Source organism: Telopea speciosissima, chromosome 10 (assembly GCF_018873765.1).
Source record: "Telopea speciosissima isolate NSW1024214 ecotype Mountain lineage chromosome 10, Tspe_v1, whole genome shotgun sequence".
NCBI classification, from domain to species: Eukaryota; Viridiplantae; Streptophyta; class Magnoliopsida; order Proteales; family Proteaceae; genus Telopea; species Telopea speciosissima.
This window is the reverse complement of record NC_057925.1, coordinates 57488687-57510275: the sequence shown is the minus strand read 5'-3', so window position 1 is coordinate 57510275 and position 21589 is coordinate 57488687. Positions and strand designations below refer to the sequence as shown.

The window sequence follows — 21589 nt, the reverse complement described above, 5'->3', positions numbered from 1 at the left end:
AAGCCAAACAAGTACTTGCAGAACAGCAGAAGTATAGGAGCCATGGAAGTGAGTCTCAGAAACCTCATGAAGTAATCGATACGCAATAATTTCATCTTTCAAATATAAAGAGCAAAACCCAAATGTAGAAGCAACCTGATCTGCTTAGTAAATAAAGAAAAAAAATAAGACGACAAATCTGCTTTGCAAGAAAAACAACAACTAAATGGGAAAGGCATTTATAGGTCCCAAGACAAACCTATTTGTCTCTTCAAAAGTCCAACAGTGGTAGATTGATTAGGAACAATGGCAATGTTGGTCTGGTTTATCAGCTAAATTTCTTCTAAACCCACTGAGAAAGAAGTGGAACAGTGTTTTTGGGAGAGAAACAAGGGTCTGAAGGTGGAGAAATGTGATCAAAGTGAGGACCATATTGCCTGTCGATAAAGTCTATTTTGAGTCCCCCAGTGAACTTCGGTGGGTTCAAGGTTTCAAAACTGAAGCGAGTTCTCTGCTTGAACCGACACTTCGATATCTGTTACAGATTGCGGAGGCTTGGTTTTGGGCATAATCTAGACGTAGAAAGCATTGGACCGTTAACAGTGTGTTTCTTTCAATTACACATGATTTGATTTGTCTAGCATTTGATCAATTTTTTTGGTAAATCAGTTTCTATTGTCAGGATTTTTTTGCAACTACCATCTCCTCTTCCATCTTCTTCTTCGTTTTTTTGGTTTTTGGTCTTAGGGTTCAATTTTCTTGGGGTTTCAAAAAGAAGAAACAGAGATGGTGAGGAAAGGGAGAGGGAAACCATGAGAGGAGAGAGATTCGGGAAAAGCAGAAAAGAAAAAGGGGTGTGAAGATAGAATTATTTTGGGTTGAAAGCCCCCAGTGGTTCGGTTTTCTTCTCAGGGAAAGCTTGAAGAGTGGATTGATCTTCTTTCTCTGATTTCGTTCCATTTCCCAGATCTCACTCTACCTGGTTCTTGCGACCACCAAAATCACCATCACGAGGGACATTCACAGGTATCTTCCTTGGCCGTTGGCCCCTGTTATGGCCACCATCAGAGGCGGCGATCAAGTTTTCAAATCCTAAATGGGTTTTTCCTATTCTGTTTCACAATTTGGGGAAGAGAGGGAATATTCCCTCTCTGATTCTTGATGGTTTTAATTTAAAAAAACAAAAGGCTTTTTTTTAAGTATTAAGAAAGGGTAAAATTGTCATTTACTTCCCAAAACTAACAGAGTTAGCACTTAGGGGTATAGATGTAATAAATTAATTAACAGGGGTGGTAGACATAATAGATTCAAACTATAGGGGTGGTAAACGTAATTTTTCCAAATTAATATTATATATCAAATACTAAATTGCAAAAAATCCTTTTAAAAAAAACCAACAAATCATCTAATAAAGCAAAAGAAAGTTATTACTAAACAAAGTAAATAAGTGGGAGAGAGACAACCACATGAAACAAGAACAAAGGTACACAACTAACATGAAAACCAAGAAAGTAATAAATTACACAAAATGTTCAGCAGGAGTGACAATTTTTCCCTTTATGGAAAAAACTGAGAGCTAATAAAACAACCATACATTGATCTAATAATTGTATATTCATTAATTTTTTATGGAAGAATGAGGGGAAGAGGATTTACTATGAGACCAAATCAAACTACCTAAGCTGAAGAAAGAGGAAGAAGTTGACATATTTGTGAGATTGGAAATACTGTATGTGAGAGAGAGAAAGAGGAAAGGTTTTTTTTTTTGTTTTTTTGGTGAATAAAAAATGTATTACCAAAGCCCGAGAGGGGCGGGGGAAAGAGGAAAAGGGGGAGGGAGATACAAAGGGAAAGAGGGGGGTGGGAACAAAACAAGCCCCAAATCAACTAAGTGGGGGGGGACTGTAAAACACAGTTGTCAAGACCCCAGGAGCTAACAATATGCCTATTCTTGGGAGTATCCAACAAAGACTTGTGAGGAAGAAAACCGAGCTTTGTAGAAACATCAAAAGAGATGGCTTTCCAAATCAAGTCGAAAGACCGGGATTTGGAAGTCCATCTCCTAAGGTTTCTCTCCTTCCAAATATGATAAAGAACTGCACCAAAAACCAGCTTCCCAATAGCATCATAGATAGAGCCTCCGGGGAAAGTCATGGTCAACCATAGCCACTCTCTTTCAAGGGGTGAGGTCTCCTGCTACGAGGCCAGATAAACGAAAGAGCTTTTTTCCAAATACAAAGGGAAAAGGGGCAAGTAAAGAAAAGGTGATCAATGTCTTCGGATCCAGACCAACAAAAGATGCAAGGGGGGGGAGGCAGGGATTCTGCGGTGAATAAGGAAGGCTTGGGTGGGGAGGCAGTGGTTGAGGGTTCTCCAAACTAGGAAGCTATGGCGAGGGATGTGGCCTTTGAACCAGACCAATTTGTGCCAGAGGACTGTGGGAGCTTGGGGTCTAACAAAATTCCAGGCAGATCTGAAGCTAAAGAGGCCAGTAGATGAGGGGAGCCAAATAACCTTATCTGTAGGGTAAGGGGAGGAGGGGGGAAGGGGGGGGAGGGTCAGTCAGATTTGGGAGAGGATGGGGATAGGGGGTAGGGGGGACCAAAAGCCGTGAGAGATAATGGAGGAGAGGGGGCAGACTTGGGAATGCCGAAGGAGTAGATTGCCCAGGCCCCAAGGTGATTATAGAGAACTCCTAAAGGGTGCCAAGGTTCAAGCCAAAGGGAGGTGGGGGAACCATCAACAATAGAAGAGGAGATGGCTCTAAGCGCAATGGGGCGCAGGAGGAGAATCTTGCGCCAGATGTAGGAGGAATCACGGTGAATGGGGACGGTCCAAATGGAATCATTTTTTAGAAGGTAGGAGTACACCCATTGAACCCAAATAGAGTCCTGCTTGGAGGAGATTTTCTAGATTAGCTTAAGAATTCCCGCAGTATTGGAGTCCTAAATGCGGCGAATGCCCAGGCCTCCTTCAGCTTTGGGAAGGCAAATAGATTTCCAGCTAATAGGATGAAGGAAATTGGAGGTTTCCTTTCCTTTCCAGAGGAACGCGCAGAAGAGGTTTTCCATAGCTCTGGAGGTAGCTTTAGGAATGGCAAAGATGCCGCACCAGTAGATGTAAGAAGATTGGAGGACAGATTGGATGCACTCAAGCCTGCCTGCATAGGAGAGAAGCTTGCCTTTCTATAATTGGAGACGCTTGCGAATATTGTCAAGCATGGGAGTGCAGTGGTGACTGGAAAGCCTCGCAGGGATGAGGGGGAGGCCCAGGTATTTCACTGGGAGAGAGCCAAGGGAGAAGCATGTCAGGCGCAGAAGGGAATCTTTAGCAGCATCAGGGATCCCAGAGAGAAAGAGTTTGGATTTAAGGAGGTTGATACGGAGCCCCCAAAGACTCTCAAAGAGATGAAGGGAAGACATGATGGCAGAGATAGAGGAGGTGGAAGCTTTGGAGAAGATCATCAAGTTGTCCGCAAAGGCAAGGTGGGTGAGATTTATGTACTTGCATTTGGGAAGAGGAGAGATAAGATGGAGGTCAGTATTGGCCTGGATACTCCTTGAGAGGACTTCCAGGGCCAAGGAGAAGAGGAAAGGAGAGAGGGGGCAGCCTTGACGGATACCAGCTTTAGCATGGAAAAACCCCGCGGGGGAGCCATTAATGATAACAGAGAAGTAGGGGGAGGAAATACAAGCTAGAATCCACCTAACGAAAGCCGAGGAAAAGCCCATCTGGAACATCACATCGCCAATGAAGTCGCATCTGAGGGAGTCAAAAGCTTTGTGAAGATTGATCTTCATCAGGGCAGCAGGCAAGTGGGATTTTCTATCGAACCCACGCACGATTTCGGAACAGAGGATGATGTTGTCCACAATGCTTCTGCCAGAGATGAAGGCAAACTGGTTCGGGCTCACCGAGGAGGGGATAACAAGCTGAATCCTGTTAGCCAGGATCTTTGCAATGAACTTGTAAAGGAGATTGCACAGAGAAATAGGCCTGAAGTCAGACAGAGAGGATGCACCATCTTTTTTAGGGATGAGGCAAAGGAAAGTCTGATTGATTTGGGCCAGTTGATTAGGGTTAAAGAAGAAACTGCGGATAGTAGTGATGAGCTCAGCTTTAATATGGTCCCAGCAGCTCAAAAAGAAACCCATACTGAAACCATTAGGGCCAGGAGCCTTGTTGGATTTGTGGGAAAGAATAGCTTTGGAAATCTCCTCATCAGAGGAGATGGTGAGGAGGAAGCTAGCCAAAGAGGGGGGGATAAATTTGTTTATGAGGCCGGAGGGAAGGGGGGAGGGAGGGGGAGGGAGGGGGGGAGGGGAGGGTTAAAGAGAGGAGAAGAAGGAGACAGCCTCGGAGTTGATGTCGGAGACAGAAGAGAGCAGGGAACCATAATTAGCAATGAGCATGGTGATGGAATTGGAGCTCAATCTGCCTTTTAAAGAACGGTGGAAGTAAGCCGAGTTAGAGTCACCAAGCTCTAACCACCGAATGCGGGATTTCTGGCGGAGGAAGCTTTCTTCTTGAGAGGAAAGGTTTAAACCAGTGAAATAAAACAAAGGCATTTGATTAACAAAAATAAAAATAAAAAAAAAAAAGAAAGAAAGAGGAAAGGGAAGAGAAGTAGATTGCATGAATTATATAGTTTCTTAATAAAATAAGTTTCCTCAAAAAGTGGTTACCAAATGAAATGAGTTTCTTGATATGGGCAGGTGGAATGGAGAAGGTTGCTAAGTGGGGGGAACGTTGTGGGACTTAGGTTTTTCCTTTTTTTTCTTTAGGGAGAGAGAGAGAGAGAGAGAGAGAGAGAGAGAATGAATGAATGGATATTGGGGTAATCTTTTGAGAAATTTTAGGAGGTAAAATATTTAACTAACAACGGCGAGAATTTAGGAAAGATTTAAGTATAATCAAAGATGTCTAATATGGCAATTTGTTTAGAGAGTTTATGTTTTTTATCTTTCTGAATAATGTAAATGAAAAATGCAATTAACCAATTGGAAAATAAATTTGTAAACCTCTTAAACGTTTTTTAAAATAAAAAAAAAATAAGTGTTTCAAGCACCACATATTTCCTTTTAATCTGTAAGTTCCACCAGACTTTTATGACATATATACATCCACTTTGCATGTGTAGGTTAGACCTCCAATTCTCCCAACAGATGATGAGACTCTTCCTGAAGCATTTGAGGGTCAAACAGATCCAAATTTGCACATGGGCATGCAAGCATCAATTCTCTTGAGTGTTGATCAACTTCTAGAATCGGTATGGTACCATTTTATTTTTTTATCATGCAATTATGTTATTACTTCTGAGGGTGGACCTTGGTGCAACAGTAAGGTTGCTCCATTGCGACCAAGTGGTTGTGGGTTTGAGTAAGGAAACAGCCTCTTTGCGAAGCTGTGGTAAGGCTGCATAAATTATGACCCTCCCCAGACCCCGTAGTGGTGGGAGCCTTGTGCACTGGGTATGCCCTTTATGTTATTACTTCTACTTGAATGAATTTAAATGAACTGAACAAAGAATGGGGGAAATAATCTACTTCAACTTAGATGTTAAAGTAAACATAAGATGTTATTTACAGCAAAAGGAAGGGAGGGGGTAATTCTTCTCATGTTCTAGTTGTAGCTAGGACAGAGACCATTACCCAGTCGTGAACATAAACATTGTTCACCTGAATGTAATGCTTATAAGTATCTTCTCCTTTGCATTTCAGTTTCTAATGATACTTGAAACCTTTTTGAATCTCTGAAGAATGGCGTTAAAAGTGGGTTTTCTGCAGTTAGGACCCAGTATATATTTGAATTTATCTATCCTATCATGTTTATCACTTCCTGGCTCTCCTCTTGCCTGTCTCCTGAATGAGAGCAGGATGTATTGACTGAAACTGCTAGAATTTCATGGAATATTTCTTTGAGAAGGCACAACTCAAACAGTTGCAGATTTGCAATCGGATAGTAAAAAGAATTGACTTCTCAAACAATAAGCATTACGCTGATATGTGGCAACGTTGGAGTGGACTAAACATTAAAGCATGCCTAGATGATGATGTGGACCATCCAAAAGCTTGGGTGCTAATAAAACAGCCACATGGCAGATATAGCAGTCACTGTTGATGCTTGCAATATGTCGTACTCTGATTGTTAAATACTGCTTACTACCAAACTTTATGCAATGATTTTCACCATTCTAATATCTCCATTATTATCAACTCTAAGAATCTTAACATCTTTTCTGTCAGGCACCTGAAGCCTCTAATATGGGCAAAGTCCAAAATTAATAAATTAATTTAAGATCTGGAAAGGTAGGTTTGATGGTTAGATTAGGTTTTGTTGAGAAATATGTGTGGAAGTTAGGATTTTATTTGGAGATAGAAAGGTGGGACTTTATGGCTGATCAGTGGCTTTGAATGAGGGATAATATAAAGGGTACTGGCTCACTGTTCTAGTGGTACTATGACAAGGGTTCCTATAAGGAAAATTGGGGTTTTATGTTGGGATTTGAGAGTGGTGTTTCAGTTTGGCTAGCATGTAAGTGTTGTTTAGATATTGTGAGGCTTACTGGAGTTTTGGGTTGTTTTGCACTTCTCTTTCAGGTGTGCAGGAGTGAAAACCTGTGAGTCAGATCCGAAAAATAGAAGAAGAGTGAATGGAAATAATTAAGGCCATTGACTCAGGTAACCCTAGTTGCATGATCTGGGGTTCTGGGAGATTTCAATTTTTGTAAAGAACAGTGCCCTATGTCACGGACTTAGACCTCTCTAAGCAACGGTGCCGGCACTTAGCACTCACACTAGCACTAAGTCAGCCTTTCCACAACTCTAGCAAGGGACTTGGGAAGAGAACTTAGAGAACACAAGAGAGTTTGAGTGAATAGAACTTGTATTGCACTAGAAAGCTTGAGTACAAAGCTTGAATGCTAACTTGCTTGGTTGGTGCCTTGGCCAAATGAGGCCACCTCTATTTATAAGCATCCCAACCTACAAATCTACAATGAATGGCTAGGATCTGTACAAGGTCCATCCAACGGTGGAGAACTTTCTAGTAATAGAACTAGAACTTTCTAAGATATTTATAAGTGTTCTCTAGAAGCATACTAGAACCTTCCTTGCTTCTAGAGGTTCTAGAACATCTCTAGACACTCTTCAAGTGTAGAGAGTTCTAGGTCTTGGTTCTTCCTTGGCCCAAGGTCTATGTCCATGGGCTTGTAAGCTTAGCCCTGGGAATAGGGCGGGCTGTGACATCCTCCCCCGCCTAAGTTGGAGACGTGCTCGTCACGTCCTCCTCGTGGAACCTTTGTATCACCTCTTGGAACTGCCATAGAGAGTCTGCGGGTTCCCAATTTGCTTCGCTCTCTGGTAGCCCCTTCCACTTAAATAAGTACTCCCTATTAGGAGGTACTCCTTATTTCCGAAGGACTCGGTCCGCGATCATGTACTCAGCCTCCTTATCATAGGAAGTAGTAATGCTCATTGGTGCTCTTGTTGACGTTCCACGGCTTGGGTCTGCCATGTCTCCATGATATGGCTTGAGCATGCTTGTATGGAAGACTAGATGTATTCTTAACTTTGGAGGTAGGCTCACCTCATAGGATACCTTGCCTACCTTTTTTGTGATCTCGAATGGGCCTTCGTACCGACAAACCAGCCCCTTGTGCACCTTCCTTAGGGACTTGAATTGTTGAGGTAGAAGCTTCACAAGCACCAGGTCCCCAACTTCGAACTTTGCTGGCCGCCTATCCTTGTCAGCCCATTTCTTCATCTTCTTAATGGCCTTGTCTAAGTAGGGCTTAGCCACATCCACCTTCTCTTGCCACTCCTTGGCAAACTTGAACACCGAGGGGCTCTTCCCCATGTAGCCTGTTATAACCGTGTGTGGCGTCAAGGGTTGCTGTCTCGTGGCAATCTCAAATGGACTTTGATTTGTTGTGTCGCTCTTTTGGAGATTGTGCCTCGAGACCTGGTCGTGATGATACCTTTCTTAGTATAAGATCGGAAATTCTCTTGAGACTGATCGGATCTCCCGTAGACATCTGAGAGACCTCCACAAGGCAGGCTAAAAGAGTAAGAGGACAACAAGCAAAGAGTTATGCTTTCATTTCTTTGGTGAGATTGAAATCAAGCGAAGAACCAAGCAACGGAAAAGGAGAATTGGTCCACATTAAGAAACTTGGCCCAATCTCGTTGGTTGGCACTCACGAAATGCCTCAAGTAGAGCTCCAACAAATTGTTGATCCGCTTTGTTTTCCCATCGGTTTGTGGATGGAAGCTTGTAGAGAAGTGTAGGGCTGATCCCATCAGCTTAAACAGCTCTGTCCAAAACCTCCTCGTGAAGCGAGGGTCTTGATCGTTAGTGATAGATCGTGGCACTCCCCAATGCTTGACGATGTGCTTCAGGAATAACCTTGCTGCCTCTTCCACCGTGTAGTGCCTTGGTGCAGCCACGAACGTGTCATACTTGGAAAATCTGTCCACAACCACCATGACCAACCCACACCCTTCTGACCTGGGTAGGGCACAAATGAAGTCAATGGAGACACTCTCCCATGGTCTCTCAGATATAGGGAGTGGCTCCAACAATCCCCTAGGTGGTTGTTGCTCCACCTTGTCTTGTTGGCACACAAGACAAGTCTTCACATAGGCCTCTATGTCATCGCGCATCTAGGGCCAATAGTACGCCGCTTCCAACAAGGCTTGCGTGCACCGGTGCCCTGGGTGACCAGCCCACATGGTGCCGTGGCATTCTCGGATGAGATTTCTCCTTAGGTTACTCCACGTAGGCAAGGCACGTAGAGTCTCCTCTTCTTGGCGTAAAGCAAGACATCTTGTTCCCAAAACCTCCGCTTCTTACCCTCTTTGGCAAGAGCAAGCAAGCTCTTAGCCATCGGATCGTGTTGTAAGCCTTCCTTAATCAAGTTTATAAGCTTCCCCTCTGGTTGGCTAAGAGATGCCAACTCCGCCTTTCTACTTAGTGCATCGGCCACCTCGTTGGCCTTACCCAGCTTGTACTCGAAGACGAAGTCGAATTCCGCCAAAAAGTCTTGCCATCTAGCCTGCTTGGGACTTTTCTTCTTTTATGTTTGGAAATAGCTAGTGGCAACATTGTCCGTCTTGACCACGAACCTCGATCCAAGTAGGTATTGTTGCCATGTCCTTAAGCAATGCTCCACCATGGTCATCTCCTTCTCATGGACGGTGTAGTACCGCTCCGTGTCATTGAGCTTGCGGCTCTCATATGCGATGGGGTGCCTTTCTTGCATCAACACTCCTCCAATAGTAAAGTCGGATGCATCTGTATGCACCTCGAATGGCTTGCCATAGTTTGGCAAGGCAAGCACCGGTTCCTCCATGATCGCCTTCTTCAAGTCATCAAAGGCGTCTTGGCATGAGTCCAACCATTCCCATGCCTTGTTCTTCTTCAAGAGATTAGTGAGTGGAGCTACCCTCTTTGAGTAGCCTTGAATGAACTGCCTGTAGTAGTTCACCAGGCCAAGGAAAGACCTTAACTCGGTGACCTTTGTAGGTGGCTCCCATTCTTGTATAGCTCGTACCTTGCTCTCATCCATCCTTAGTGTTCCACCCCCAATCTTATGCTCTAAGAACATCACCTCCTTTTAGGAAAAAGAGCATTTCTCCTGCTTCACATAAAGCTAATTGTCTTTAAGCACCTTAAGAACAACCCTCAAGTGTTGTACGTGCTCCTCTAAGATGTTACTATAGACGACGATGTCGTCCAAGTACACCACAAACTTGTCGAGGTAGGGATGGAAAACCTTGTTCACCAACGGCAAAATGTGGCTGGTGCATTGGTGAGGCCAAAGGGCATGACCAAGAACTCGTATAACCCATATCGTGTAACACACGTGGTCTTGGCTTCGTTTCTTTCGGCGATGAGAACTTCGTAATAGCCGGACCGCAAGTCTAGCTTAGTGAAATACCTTGCCCCACCAAGTCTATCAAATAGATCAGCTATCAAGGGAATGGGTTATTTGTTCTTGATAGTTACCTTGTTCAGCATCTGATAGTCGATGCATAGTCGTAGTGACCCATCATGCTTTCGCTGGAAGAGAACCGGGGTGCCATATGGACCTTTGGATGGGTGGACGAATCCAACATCAAGTAAATCCTTCAATTGCTTCCTTAACTCCTCCAACTCGGGCGGCGACATTCGATAAGGTGCCATGTCTGGTGGCTGGGCACCGGGCTCAAACTCGATCGCGTGATCCACCTCCCTCCTAGGTGGAAGTATCTTGGGCAGCTCAGGTGGCATGATGTCCTTAAACTCCTCAAGGACCTTCTCGAACATCTTGGGCAACACCTCCGTAGGGCTGTTCTCCTTCTCCTCGAGCAATGCCGCAAGGTAGGTGTCCTCTCCCTTCTTGACCCCTTTCTCCAATTGCATGGTTGAAAGTAGTGTGGGGCCTTTTATGGTCCCTTGCACCGTCGGGACCATGTATGGTGCACCTTCCTCCATGATGCACATTGTACTAATGAAGGGCATGGGTATAGCCTTTACCCTTCTTAAGAACTCCATGCCCAATACAACTTGAAAATCATCCATGGGCACCACCGACAAGTCTACAGTGCCTTTCCACGTCCCGATGCTCATCTTGACCCCTTGATCGATACCTTTTATGGGACAGACTTGGGAGTTAACTGCCTTCAGCCATCCTCCCCCCTTGGACACCTTTAATCCAAGCTTCTTTGCCTCCTCCGTCGAGACAAAGTTGTGTGTAGCACCAGTGTCAACCATAGCACACAAGGGCTTCTTGTTGATGTGCACCTCCACATACATAAGCCCCTTCTAAGAGGTAATGGCTTGGACCTCCGTCGCCTTGGCCTTAATAGCACCTTGTTGTTGTAGGGACCTCATGTGTGCTTCACCTTCACCCTTCTCCTCAAGTAGGGCATTGAAAGCTTTCCTCTTGGGGCAATCCCTAGCCCAGTGTGGCTTGTCGCACAAGAGTCTTTGGGTGTGAACTTGTCTTTCTTGTCATGCTTGGGCCTACCCTCCTTGTTTGTAGTGGCTTTGCTACTTTCTTCCCTAGGAGGATATTTCTTGGGACCCTTCTCTCCCCCACCATTTCTACCATTGCTCTTCTTGGCCTTGGTGTTATCTTCCCTCCTAAACTCCACCAATGACTCTGTCACTACTATGGCCGAAGCAAGATCTTACACCCCTCAGTGTTGTAGTTCTTGCGCGGCCCAACCTTGGAGGTCATCCATGAAGTTGAAGAGGACCTCTTCATCAGTACTAGAGACCTTAAGCATGAGTATAGAGAATTCCTTGACATAGTCCCTAATAGACCCTGTATGCTTGAGCCTTTTGAGGCTCTTTCTAGCCAAGAAAGCAGCATTCTCGGGATAGAACTGCTTCTTTAATTCCTTCTTGAACCCATCCCAGGTGTCTATGGTGCACGTACCTCTTTCTATGTCAGCATGCCGTCTACGCCACCATAGAGTTATTGTATCGGTGAGGTAGAGTGTAGCCGTCTGTACCTTGGTTGCCTCGTCCTCGAGTGCCATCGCCTCGAAGTACCTCTCCATGTGACACAAGAAGTTGTCGACTTCACGTGCGTCTCTCTTCCCATCGAACGCCTTGGTGCCTCCATCCTAGGCACCTCACACGAGGTAGTAGCTCCCCCGACCACTGCCCTCCTACACATGACCCAATCTGCTTACACTTCGTCGATGTGAGCATCCATCCTTACCAATGCTTCCCACACTTGAGCTTTGAAGGTGGCAAACTCCTCCATTTGGTTGTGCACTATAGTGTTGGGAGTGCTTCGTAGGGACTCCTTGAGCTCCCCCATTTGGCCCACAAACTCCTCCTTGAGCTCTACCATGTGGCCTTCGAACTCCTCCCTGCTTTGCTCCACAACATAGAGGCGTTCCTTCACCTTGGCCATTGCGAACTCCACCTGAGCTACGCGTGGCTCCATAGCACCAACATCGACGGACTTGTCTTTGCCTCTTCGCCTCTCCTTGTTAGGATTGACCTCCCTTCCATGGGCTTGCTCGCTCATTGCCATGTCCACGACCTCTGAAGGGTTAGTAGACATCTCCACAAGTATGCTCGCTTGCAACCGAAGCTCTGATACCACAATTGTCATGGACGTAGACCTCTCTAAGCAATCATGCCGGCACTTAGCACTCACACTAGCACTAAGTCAGCCTTTCCACAACTCTAGCAAGGGACTTGGGAAGAGAACTTAGAGAACACAAGAGAGTTTGAGTGAATGGAACTTGTAATGCACTAGAAAGCTTGAATGCTAACTTGCTTGGTTGGTGCCTTGGCCAAATGAGGCTACCTCTATTTATAGGCATCCCAACCTACAATGAATGGTTAGATCTGTACAAGTGTTCTCCATCCAATGGTGGAGAACTTTCTAGTAATGAAACTAGAACTTTCTAAGATATTTACAAGTGTTCTCTAGAAGCATACTAGAACCTTACTTGCTTCTAGAGGTTCTACAACATCTCTAGACACTCTTCAAGTGTAGAGAGTTCTAGGCCTTGGTTCTTCCTTGGCCCAAGGTCTATGCCAATGGGCTTGCAAGCTTAGCCCTGGGCCATAATTAGGCGGGCTGTGACACCTCGCTGTGTTATGAGATTTGTATGTGTCAATGTGTCATAACAAAGCATTTTTGCAGAAAAACAAAAGAAAGACAAAAGTTAAGTGGTAGAAGACCTAATCTCACAATTCTCACAAGCAATCACATTTTTAAGTGGAAAGCAACTCGCACATTTCTAACTATCCTGTTGATGTTTTGACCAAAACATCCCAAAATGAACTCGGATATGAAAAGAGATATTGGTCTAAGTTGAACATTATGGTAAATGGAGGTAATTTAGAAGGTAGTTGGATAACCTTTTCAATGAATGAAAATCATGCAGTGAAGTATTTTCCTTTTTCTTTTTCTTTTTTTTTTTTTTTTTGGGGGTGGGGGTGGGGGGGTGTGAGAGACTTTGTTGAGAGTCCCTGCATAGAATTCACTTATCTTTATAGCAAGCTTTTACTAACCAAATTTGGGAGAAAAAAAAATTAGAAAGCAAAGGCTGTTTAGCCTGACAAATCCATCTTCCCCTTCTAAGATGCTACATCCTAGGACCTGGAGAAGCTTCTACATGATTGCCAGAAAAGGTTCACCACTTATAGCAGGATGTCCTTGCAAAGAACTCTCAGCCTTTTTTCTCTTCATCACATAGTTATTGCACAACTCTAAATAGGACAATTCGGGTTGAGTGAGAAAAAGTATTTAAGACTATACATGGAAGTAAGGGCCTGAGACAATGCTTAAACAAACAAGAATAATTGATACTAAGATTATCAATCCTACTTTGAAAGACAGTCAAATTGTGTTTTGCATTCTCGTAGAACTTGATGCAGGAGCAGCGCAGGGCCCAAAGTTAAAGTCTTTGAACCCTTTGAAAATCCTATTTTGGTTTCAAAGCCGAAAACACTGAACAGAAAAGAAGCATCTGCCCCTAACAAAATATCAATTATTTTAGTAATGGGTGTTTGTACAATCTATAATTAGGGTATTTGTAGACCGTATAGAATATAGCTGACATAAAAGCCATGAAATTCCCTACTAGATGTCCTTAAATAAAAAGACCTTTGTCCTAACTAAACAATTTTCTGATGAGACTAAAAGAGGCACTTAATTGTCCTGAACAATAAAATAAATAAAAGACTCCAACAGGACTGTAATATCCAACTTTAATGCAAATAACAGGTATATTTATGACTCGATGCAAAATTGATAAGAAACCTATAGATAACTAAAATTATAGCAGCAGGGAGAGGGAAGATGGCTGTCAGCTGATATGTCCTAGTACAACTAGGAGTTGAGGATTGCTTTGCTCCTACAGATTCTCGTCTCTCTCTGGATATCTCTTGTTAAAACAACCCAATAGAATGGGAAACCAGTGAAAGAGAGAAACTAGAGAGAGCAGATGTGCTTCTGTACTGCTTTCTCCTTTTCTTTCCTTAATCTGTCAAACCCAGGTTTATTTTTAATCTCCTATCATGATCAAATGAATTTTCTGCCCAATTTCCTCCACAATATTTCTTGCTACAGAAACCGTCTGATCCACATCAAATCCCTTTCATGCATCCTGATGTTATCCAATGAACTTTACAGTATTTCTATACTCTTTCAGAGAAAATAGGAATAGACTCCATCACAAGTTGTTTTTGTACAGCTTCTCTCCCTTTTCTTCCTTTAGTCAGTCCAATTGACTCCCTCTTCTGTTTAGGCTTCAACATCTCATCACTATCAAAGAATTCTGCCTGATTTCTTCCACTGATGCTTGCTACAGCATCAATCTGACCCACATCTATCCTTTTTCATACATCTTTATCTGCTCGAAAGATCTCTGCAGTTCTGTTTTCTGTCCAAACAATTGACTTAGACTAAAGAGAGATGGATTACTGATATATTACCATGGGATGAGGATATCTGACGAATAAACAATGCAGTCCTGTCTCTTGAAATAGGAGAAGAATATTTCTCGCAGCCTTCCTGACCTTCTTCTCCAGAGATCATAAGATTTATGTTGTAAAATGGTATGAATGTATGATAGCCAGATTGCTAAACGTGCTTAGCGTGCCTATGTTGAAAATATACGATATCAGTATTAAAACCTTTTACTGCATGTATACTTCTATGGTTGGGATTCTCATTCCTGATGATAGCATACGTTTCTTTAAATCTGAAAAACTCCTTTCTTTTCCCTTTAGAAAATGGTATATTATATTTTTGGAAGAATGTTTTCTGTGCTAGTGGCACTGGCTGCGCCCAGATAAATGGGTGGGCTAAATGACCACCCTGCCCCCCTGAATGACAGGCCCATGTGTCTGGGCGCAGGCTGCGCTGCGGCACAGAGAACATCACCCCTATATTTTTTTATATGGACCAAAATATTCTTTATAAGAAATATAGCGGTGGGAGGACATGGGTTGAGGTGATTACTTCTACCAACAAAAATAAAACCAGAATGAACCCAGAATTCCCGAGTTGAATTGGTTATACTTTCAAACATGTATCCCAGCTGAACAAGAACTTCAAAAAAGTGACATCCTTGAACATAGTGCACCAAATGTTTACATCACTATCAGATGGCAAAGGGCAGCAACCTCCAAGTGGTTATCCATCAAGGTTCAAACTGAATGTTCATCCCCTGATGATGTCAACTAACTTTCTCAGGAAAGTGAGAAGGGTTGATCATAACCCTCTTAAAATTGGGGAATCCATTTGTGTCTGATCAATTTTTAGTCTTGTCATATGTGCAACTTCTATAACAACAGCAACAACAACATCAGCATAGCCTTATACCAACAACAACAACAACATCATATGTGCAACTTCTATTCCAAGAAAATACTAAAAAGCGTACTTTGTTCCTACGTGAACTAAACAGTTGCCAAAAGGCAGATGTCTTTCTATGCTCTTGCAGCTTCAATTCCAAGAAAAGACTTCAGAAACCTCAAATTTATTTTTTTTTAAATCGCAAATTCCTTGCATAGAATAGTTACACCATTCAAGCAGCACAAAAGCTTAATGAATCCTGCATATTTTTGTCAGTGTGAGGATTTTTTTTATGGAGCTGCTTGTCATGGCTTTAAACATAGCAGAATAGAGAAAGTATGTGTCTAGCCAACCCCATTTAATTGCAAAAAGGCTTACTGAGTTGAGTTGAGTTGAGTTGCTAGATAGTTGCCTTAGTTCTTTTGTAATTGCACCAAAAGTAGCAAAACTAGGTTGAATCTTTGACGTCTAAACTTGTTTTTCTGAACCAATCATCCAGAATAAAGTCTTTCATTTTTTCTGAGCCATTGACATCTTTGACATGGTGACCCATCACATCCCTTATCTTTTGGCCCTTTTATTGGCTTTACTTGTCTATCACATCAGCTTCAACGAGTCAATGTGGGACCTTACTTCACTCCTAATATCTTTGTTTTGGCTTAGTTATAAGCTTTACAATGTATCATTATTAGCTTCACCAATCTGATCGGCTCACTGTATCCAAGCTTTTCCAACTTTTGTGTAATAGAATGCCTTTCCTTGTACTTAGAAGGTGAAATGTGTGTAGGTTTTGGAGACAGCTGGTCAAGTTGGAAGATTCTCAGTCTCGACAACACCTGATGTACCATATAAGGAAATGGCCAACCATTGTGAAGCTTTTGTGTTGGGAAAGAAGCAAAAGTTGTCCACTTTCATGATTGCTCAGCAGAAACAGGAAAATTTAATGAGTTTCTATTTACAGGATTGTAACAACGAGGCAAAGAAGATGCCATCTCATTCACAGGTTGATGCTGATTCCCTGCTCCGCAATTATACTTTCACTCTGTAAATCATTCCAGCATATATTTATCATTGCATGAATATGTTTAGATGGACATGTTTACTTGCTTTTGTGCATACCAATATCTAATTCTCTGTTAAGCCATTTGACCTGAAGCATATTAAATTGCAGATTGGTAATCCTTTCCTTGACCAAAACATAAATGCCAATCTTCACAAGCCAATGGTTGGCACTGGTCCACTGTTGTGTGCAACTGAGTTCCAGCAACATCCCAACTTCTACGGGCTGCCAGCTTCAAGTCCATATGACAACTTTCTAAAGGCTGCTGGCTGTTGATGCAAATGATATAGGAGACACTTGATTTCTTAGGCTAGACAAGGAACTATTAGCCTTCAGACTGCCTGCTTAATGCCAGGCCGAAAATCTTGAGAGTGTACACTGCTCATGGGCTTCAAGCACCAGGTGTTTTCTATGATCTGCTTTGCTGCCAATTACTATCATGACATTGTACACTATTGTGGTGAAGAATCATTGAGAAGTTTCTTTCATGTCCCTTCGTTCTTGTATTCCTTTTTTCTTTTTCTTTTTTTTCCCTCCTTATTTTGTAATTAATATTTCCATCCTGGGGGCATGTTCGTGGTTGCTCCCCCAGATGGTTTAGAAAAATGTTCATCATTGGGTGTATAATTAATTTATTTATTAATACTAGTGTTCTTTCAAAATTTATCATGGATGTGTTTGTGTACTTTAACAGTGTCATACAAGCTATTTTGTGAGAGGAGACTTTTTAATAGAACTTGTCCGAATTTCTGCACAGCAACTGATAATCTCCTAGTTCTAGATCATGTCTCTGTACATTTTTGCATAACAATATGTCTGTAGTCTCTACTACTATAAATTAGTGGGCCTGAAGATTTAAACTCGTTTCAAGGTCACAATGCTCCTCTTATTTCAATCTCTATCCGCATTTCGGAACACCCCCCCGGTCCCAGAAAAGAGTCAATTCTGCATAAAAACTTGGTGAAATTGATATATTTATACTTCTTCTTTATTTGTACGGCAACTTCCTTGTTTTTTTAAAAAAAAAAATCTCTAGACCAAGATCTGTTTTAAAGACTTTTTGCAATCATATTGAATCTGTTGCCTGGAACTAGCAAAAGCTGGAGGGAAATAGCCTGCCCTTTTATTTTCTAACTTGCAAGGGGCTGATATCGCAGCATATTGTCTTTGAGAACCTAAGAAAGAGCCATAGTAAATAAACAACTCTTAAGAGACTTAAAAAAGGGATAGTGCTCGAGACCATGGCACACCTGATTTGCTTATCAAGAAAGCATTTACCAATCACCATGTGGTACGGCCAGGGCGTGGCAACTGCCAATTAGAACTTGAAACAGTTATTCTGTTGAAGGCAAGGTTGTAAACTGATGTGGCCATAAGAAGTAGAATTTGGGAGAACGTCTAATTAATTACCACCTTGATGCGATGAGTTATTAGATAGACTATTTTAGATGAGGTCCGAATTCAGATCAGCTCCCCACATGGGGACAGGTGGGTACAGATCTGACCCCTTCATGTGGTGTGGGTCCCGTTCCCATGTGGGGAGCTGACCCAGACTCATGGATCCCCTGTTCTCAACACCTAAGTACTGCCATCGCTGTCAAAAAAATGACAAACTGGAATTGGACATCAGGCAAGCCTTTGATCCTATTGGAGGTAAATCTGCTACTTCCTCTTTAAGGTAATATTTTTTCCCACAAAGATTTCAATCTTCAATCATTTCTGTTCAGACTTAACCCCATCACGAGGAGCAAGACCTGCTTTACATGAAATGCTCTCTTCTGTACGAGTCCTCAGAATATTGCTATCCATCCTAGTATGAAATCTTTTAGGCATCCCTCTGGTGCTCTGATGTCCACCCCATGATGGAGCCATCAAAGTTCGATTTTACTCACTGAGAAGGAATTCACAATGGACCTTTGAACTGAATTGGTGGTTGTGTCCTGCATAGCCCATTGAAAATCCTCTTATGAGTTAATGCTTACTGAATGGGAGGGCAACTCTGAGTCTTCGCTAACCAAATTTTAAGGCATCGAGGTACAAATAGTTCCCCGACCATCTTGAGGATGAGACCCGAAGGAAACGGGTATCTTAGATACGGAGGAGTTAATGATTAACTTTGCCAAAACTTTGAATTTGATCTAAACTCTCAAGTATCAACGCTGGTGGTGAGAGGAAAGTTAATTGATAAGAAAATAGAGATAATACGGAGAGAGAAAATAAGATTTAAAATAAAAGAGATATAACAAGGCTTTACAAACTAAACTAAACGTCCTGACGCATTAGGAGGTAGCCAACCTTTTCTTCAGATAATATCAAAAGAGAATATTTAGGATTTTTCAGTCTTTCTTATTTCAATCCTAGCTATTAAATAGAGACAAAGCCATGGTGTTGCTCTCAACTATTCTAACTTCCACCTGGTTTAACCGGTTAAGTGTTTAAACTAGAAGAGGGTTGCTACCTCCTAATAATCCAGACGATATAATTTCGTCAGTAAAACCACAAGTTATCCTATTTACCCCTATTGTATCTCTTCCCCTTACCGTGTACATATCAGCTGATATCAGAGCTATCCATGGAGACTTCTGTATTTATCCGGATTTTCATGTCTCCCAACTCAAACGGCAGATAGGCGAGCGACTTCTAGTCTAAACTCTAAACACAAGTTTTAATTCACGGGCAAGGATTGAATGTTTTTCTGTTTTGTATAACGTTCAATGAGAACAGTTGGCTAACAGTGCCACCTTTGAAAGCTTTTGAACCTCCAGAGTGTCTAACTTTCTCCAAATTTTTGAAATATTTTTTATTCTGCTTAATTTATTTAGGTTTATTGTGTGTCATAATATTAACATCATCAAGTCATTTTTCCAGATTTTTAGGTCATATTTGTATTTATTTTCATGTATGTAATTGTTTTATAATTAGTGCATCTCAAAAGAAAATCCAAAAAAAAAAAAATATATTTATATTGATTATTTTTATAGTTAAAACTAAATAATCATGTTGTACCATATCATGCTATGTTTGGTGAACATATAGAGGTGTTTACTACTTTACTTTTGCCATATTTGTATTTTTAAGCACATAAGGGTGTTTTGGTAATTTCACATTTTACTTCTGTCCGAATTTTTTCAGGGGTTGTTATCATCTTGTTTCCATGATTTTGATATGTTTTCATGCTTTTTTATTTTGCATATGCATTGGGGTAAATATCATTTATACTAATCTCAAGCTAAAGAATGCACCTTGATTATGTATGGTCAGCCAACAAAATCCATCCTCCCTCCCCTTCAATTGTATACTCATTTGGTCTATTTTAAAGGGTATTCATAATTTTATTTTTTATTTTTTATTTTTTGCAAAAATACAATGTGGATGTATGTATCACATAAATTTCAAATTTTATTTAACAATTTCAGGAAAATATTCATGATTTAATTAACATCAAATAAATGGAAGACCACCTTTTCACCGAGCTGAATAGATGTCTAATACCTTGAAGTCAATTTAATTGTGAGGCCTAGACCCTAATCTAAGTAGTGACTCAATGTCTTTAGAAAGTCTGCATCCTTACGAAAATAACATTATTCTTTTTGTTTTCATAATGACAATTCATTTTTGGTCAAATACTCTCTGTGCCAGGATGCAAGCTACACCTAGACACATCGGGGTGGGCAAAATGACCACCCTGCCCCCTGAATGACCGGCCCATGTGTCTGGGCGCAGGCTACGCTGCGGCACAGAGAACATCAGCCTTTCATTTTTACATCAATTTGATCAAGAGAGAATCCACCCATTCTCACATCAATTTGATCAAGAGAGTGTCATGTTTCAATGCCGTTGGATCCCCACAGGTCAACCCATGGTTCTTTTTTTTGGGTTGGTAGAAATCAACCCATGGTTCTCATAGCCATCAAGTCCTTTTCCATTCAGTTGTTTACTACTCAATAGTCCCAACAAATTACAATTACACAAATGAGCAAAAGCCCCAACAATACATCAACTGATAATTATGACAATAAATGTTGATTGTTTCAGAATAAGTTAACCAGATGAGCACTTAAAAGTATCCTGAACAGTAACTTTAGTGCTCAAAGTAGAGTATTATCTGCATTCAAATGACCCAGGTTCTTGCAAATCTACCACAGAGAACCCAACTGAACCAAAAAAATTGTTACTCTATTTAGCCATAATATTGTGATTCACATGCAGAATTCTCCAAATGGAGGCCCCACTAACAACCAGAAGAGCAATTCTCATGAAATGATTCTGAAAGTCACATGACAAAGAAGCAAATATAGTGGAACCTTACCCCCAATTAAACTTAGTACAGAGTAAAAAGGATTCTTCAGGAAGGCCACATACGGTTATAACATGAATTAACTGATGAGCAATCCCCTTCATGGGGAAAAATGGGGCACCTTCTCCATTGCCCACTCCGAGATGGAGGCAAAAACAATAATATACAGGGGCGTTGCGAGAATCGAACTCGCGACCTCTTGCACCCAAAGCAAGAATCATACCACTAGACCAAACGCCCAATTTGTTTACTGTATTGTCTTTAAACTTTTAAGGTTTAAGCCAAAATCGAAGGCTGGTTCTTTTATCATATGATTATAATACTGTCTTTATTTTCCTAATTCGAGGCAGTTTGAGATTTCCTGGAATCCCACTTTTTAGACGGAGAATATAATAATTGGGAGGAAAGGGGCCCATGAAAATGGATTTGGATCCTCTATGCCCTAGGGTTGTGCAGCCATCGTGTTGCGTGCAACTCCTAGGTCACCACCTCAACACATATGCCCATCCAATGGTTGGGCATTGAGCTCCTTTAAAATTTGAATTTTGAGCGGCAATTTTGAGGAGCTCGATGCCCAATCATTGGATGGGCATATGTTTTGAAGTGTTGACCTGGGAGTTGCGCGCAGCACAATGGAGGAGCCCAATCCCATGAAAATTGGCCGATGGGCGAAGTGTAACCCTCCACTATCTTCATCCATAAAACCAACATTTCGACCACTTTCACGACTTGGACATTAAAACTAATCCTTTTGAGCATGGGCCATTCCTTGGCGTGGCACCTTCTCGTTAGAGCCAATGTCCACCTTCTCAATGGATGAACATCCGGCCCACCAAGTAGCCAATGAAGCCTTAGGCTTCGTTTGGTTGCAAGGGGAAGTAAAAGGAAGGGAAGTGAAATTTTCAATAACAATCAATCATTCTATATTTTGTTATTA

General features: G+C 41.9%; 1 protein-coding gene and 1 non-coding gene across 4 annotated transcripts in view; one reads left to right on the top strand and one right to left on the bottom strand.

Annotated features, from left to right (window-relative positions):
• LOC122642458 (protein SEMI-ROLLED LEAF 2-like) overlaps positions 1 to 17012 on the top strand; it is a 96256-nt gene extending 79244 nt beyond the window's left edge. For all 3 annotated transcript variants that reach the window (XM_043835943.1, XM_043835941.1, XM_043835942.1), the window contains exons 18-20: positions 5120 to 5248; positions 16083 to 16298; positions 16467 to 17012. In XM_043835943.1, the coding sequence (XP_043691878.1) occupies positions 5120 to 5248; positions 16083 to 16298; positions 16467 to 16631 (510 nt within the window). In that variant the 3' untranslated portion in view covers positions 16632 to 17012. The remainder of the gene's footprint in view (positions 1 to 5119; positions 5249 to 16082; positions 16299 to 16466) is intronic.
• A 3808-nt stretch (positions 17013 to 20820) lies between these two features.
• TRNAP-UGG lies at positions 20821 to 20892 on the bottom strand. The gene has a single exon. It is a non-coding gene; the product is annotated as a tRNA-Pro (tRNA).
• Positions 20893 to 21589: the final 697 nt, after the last annotated feature.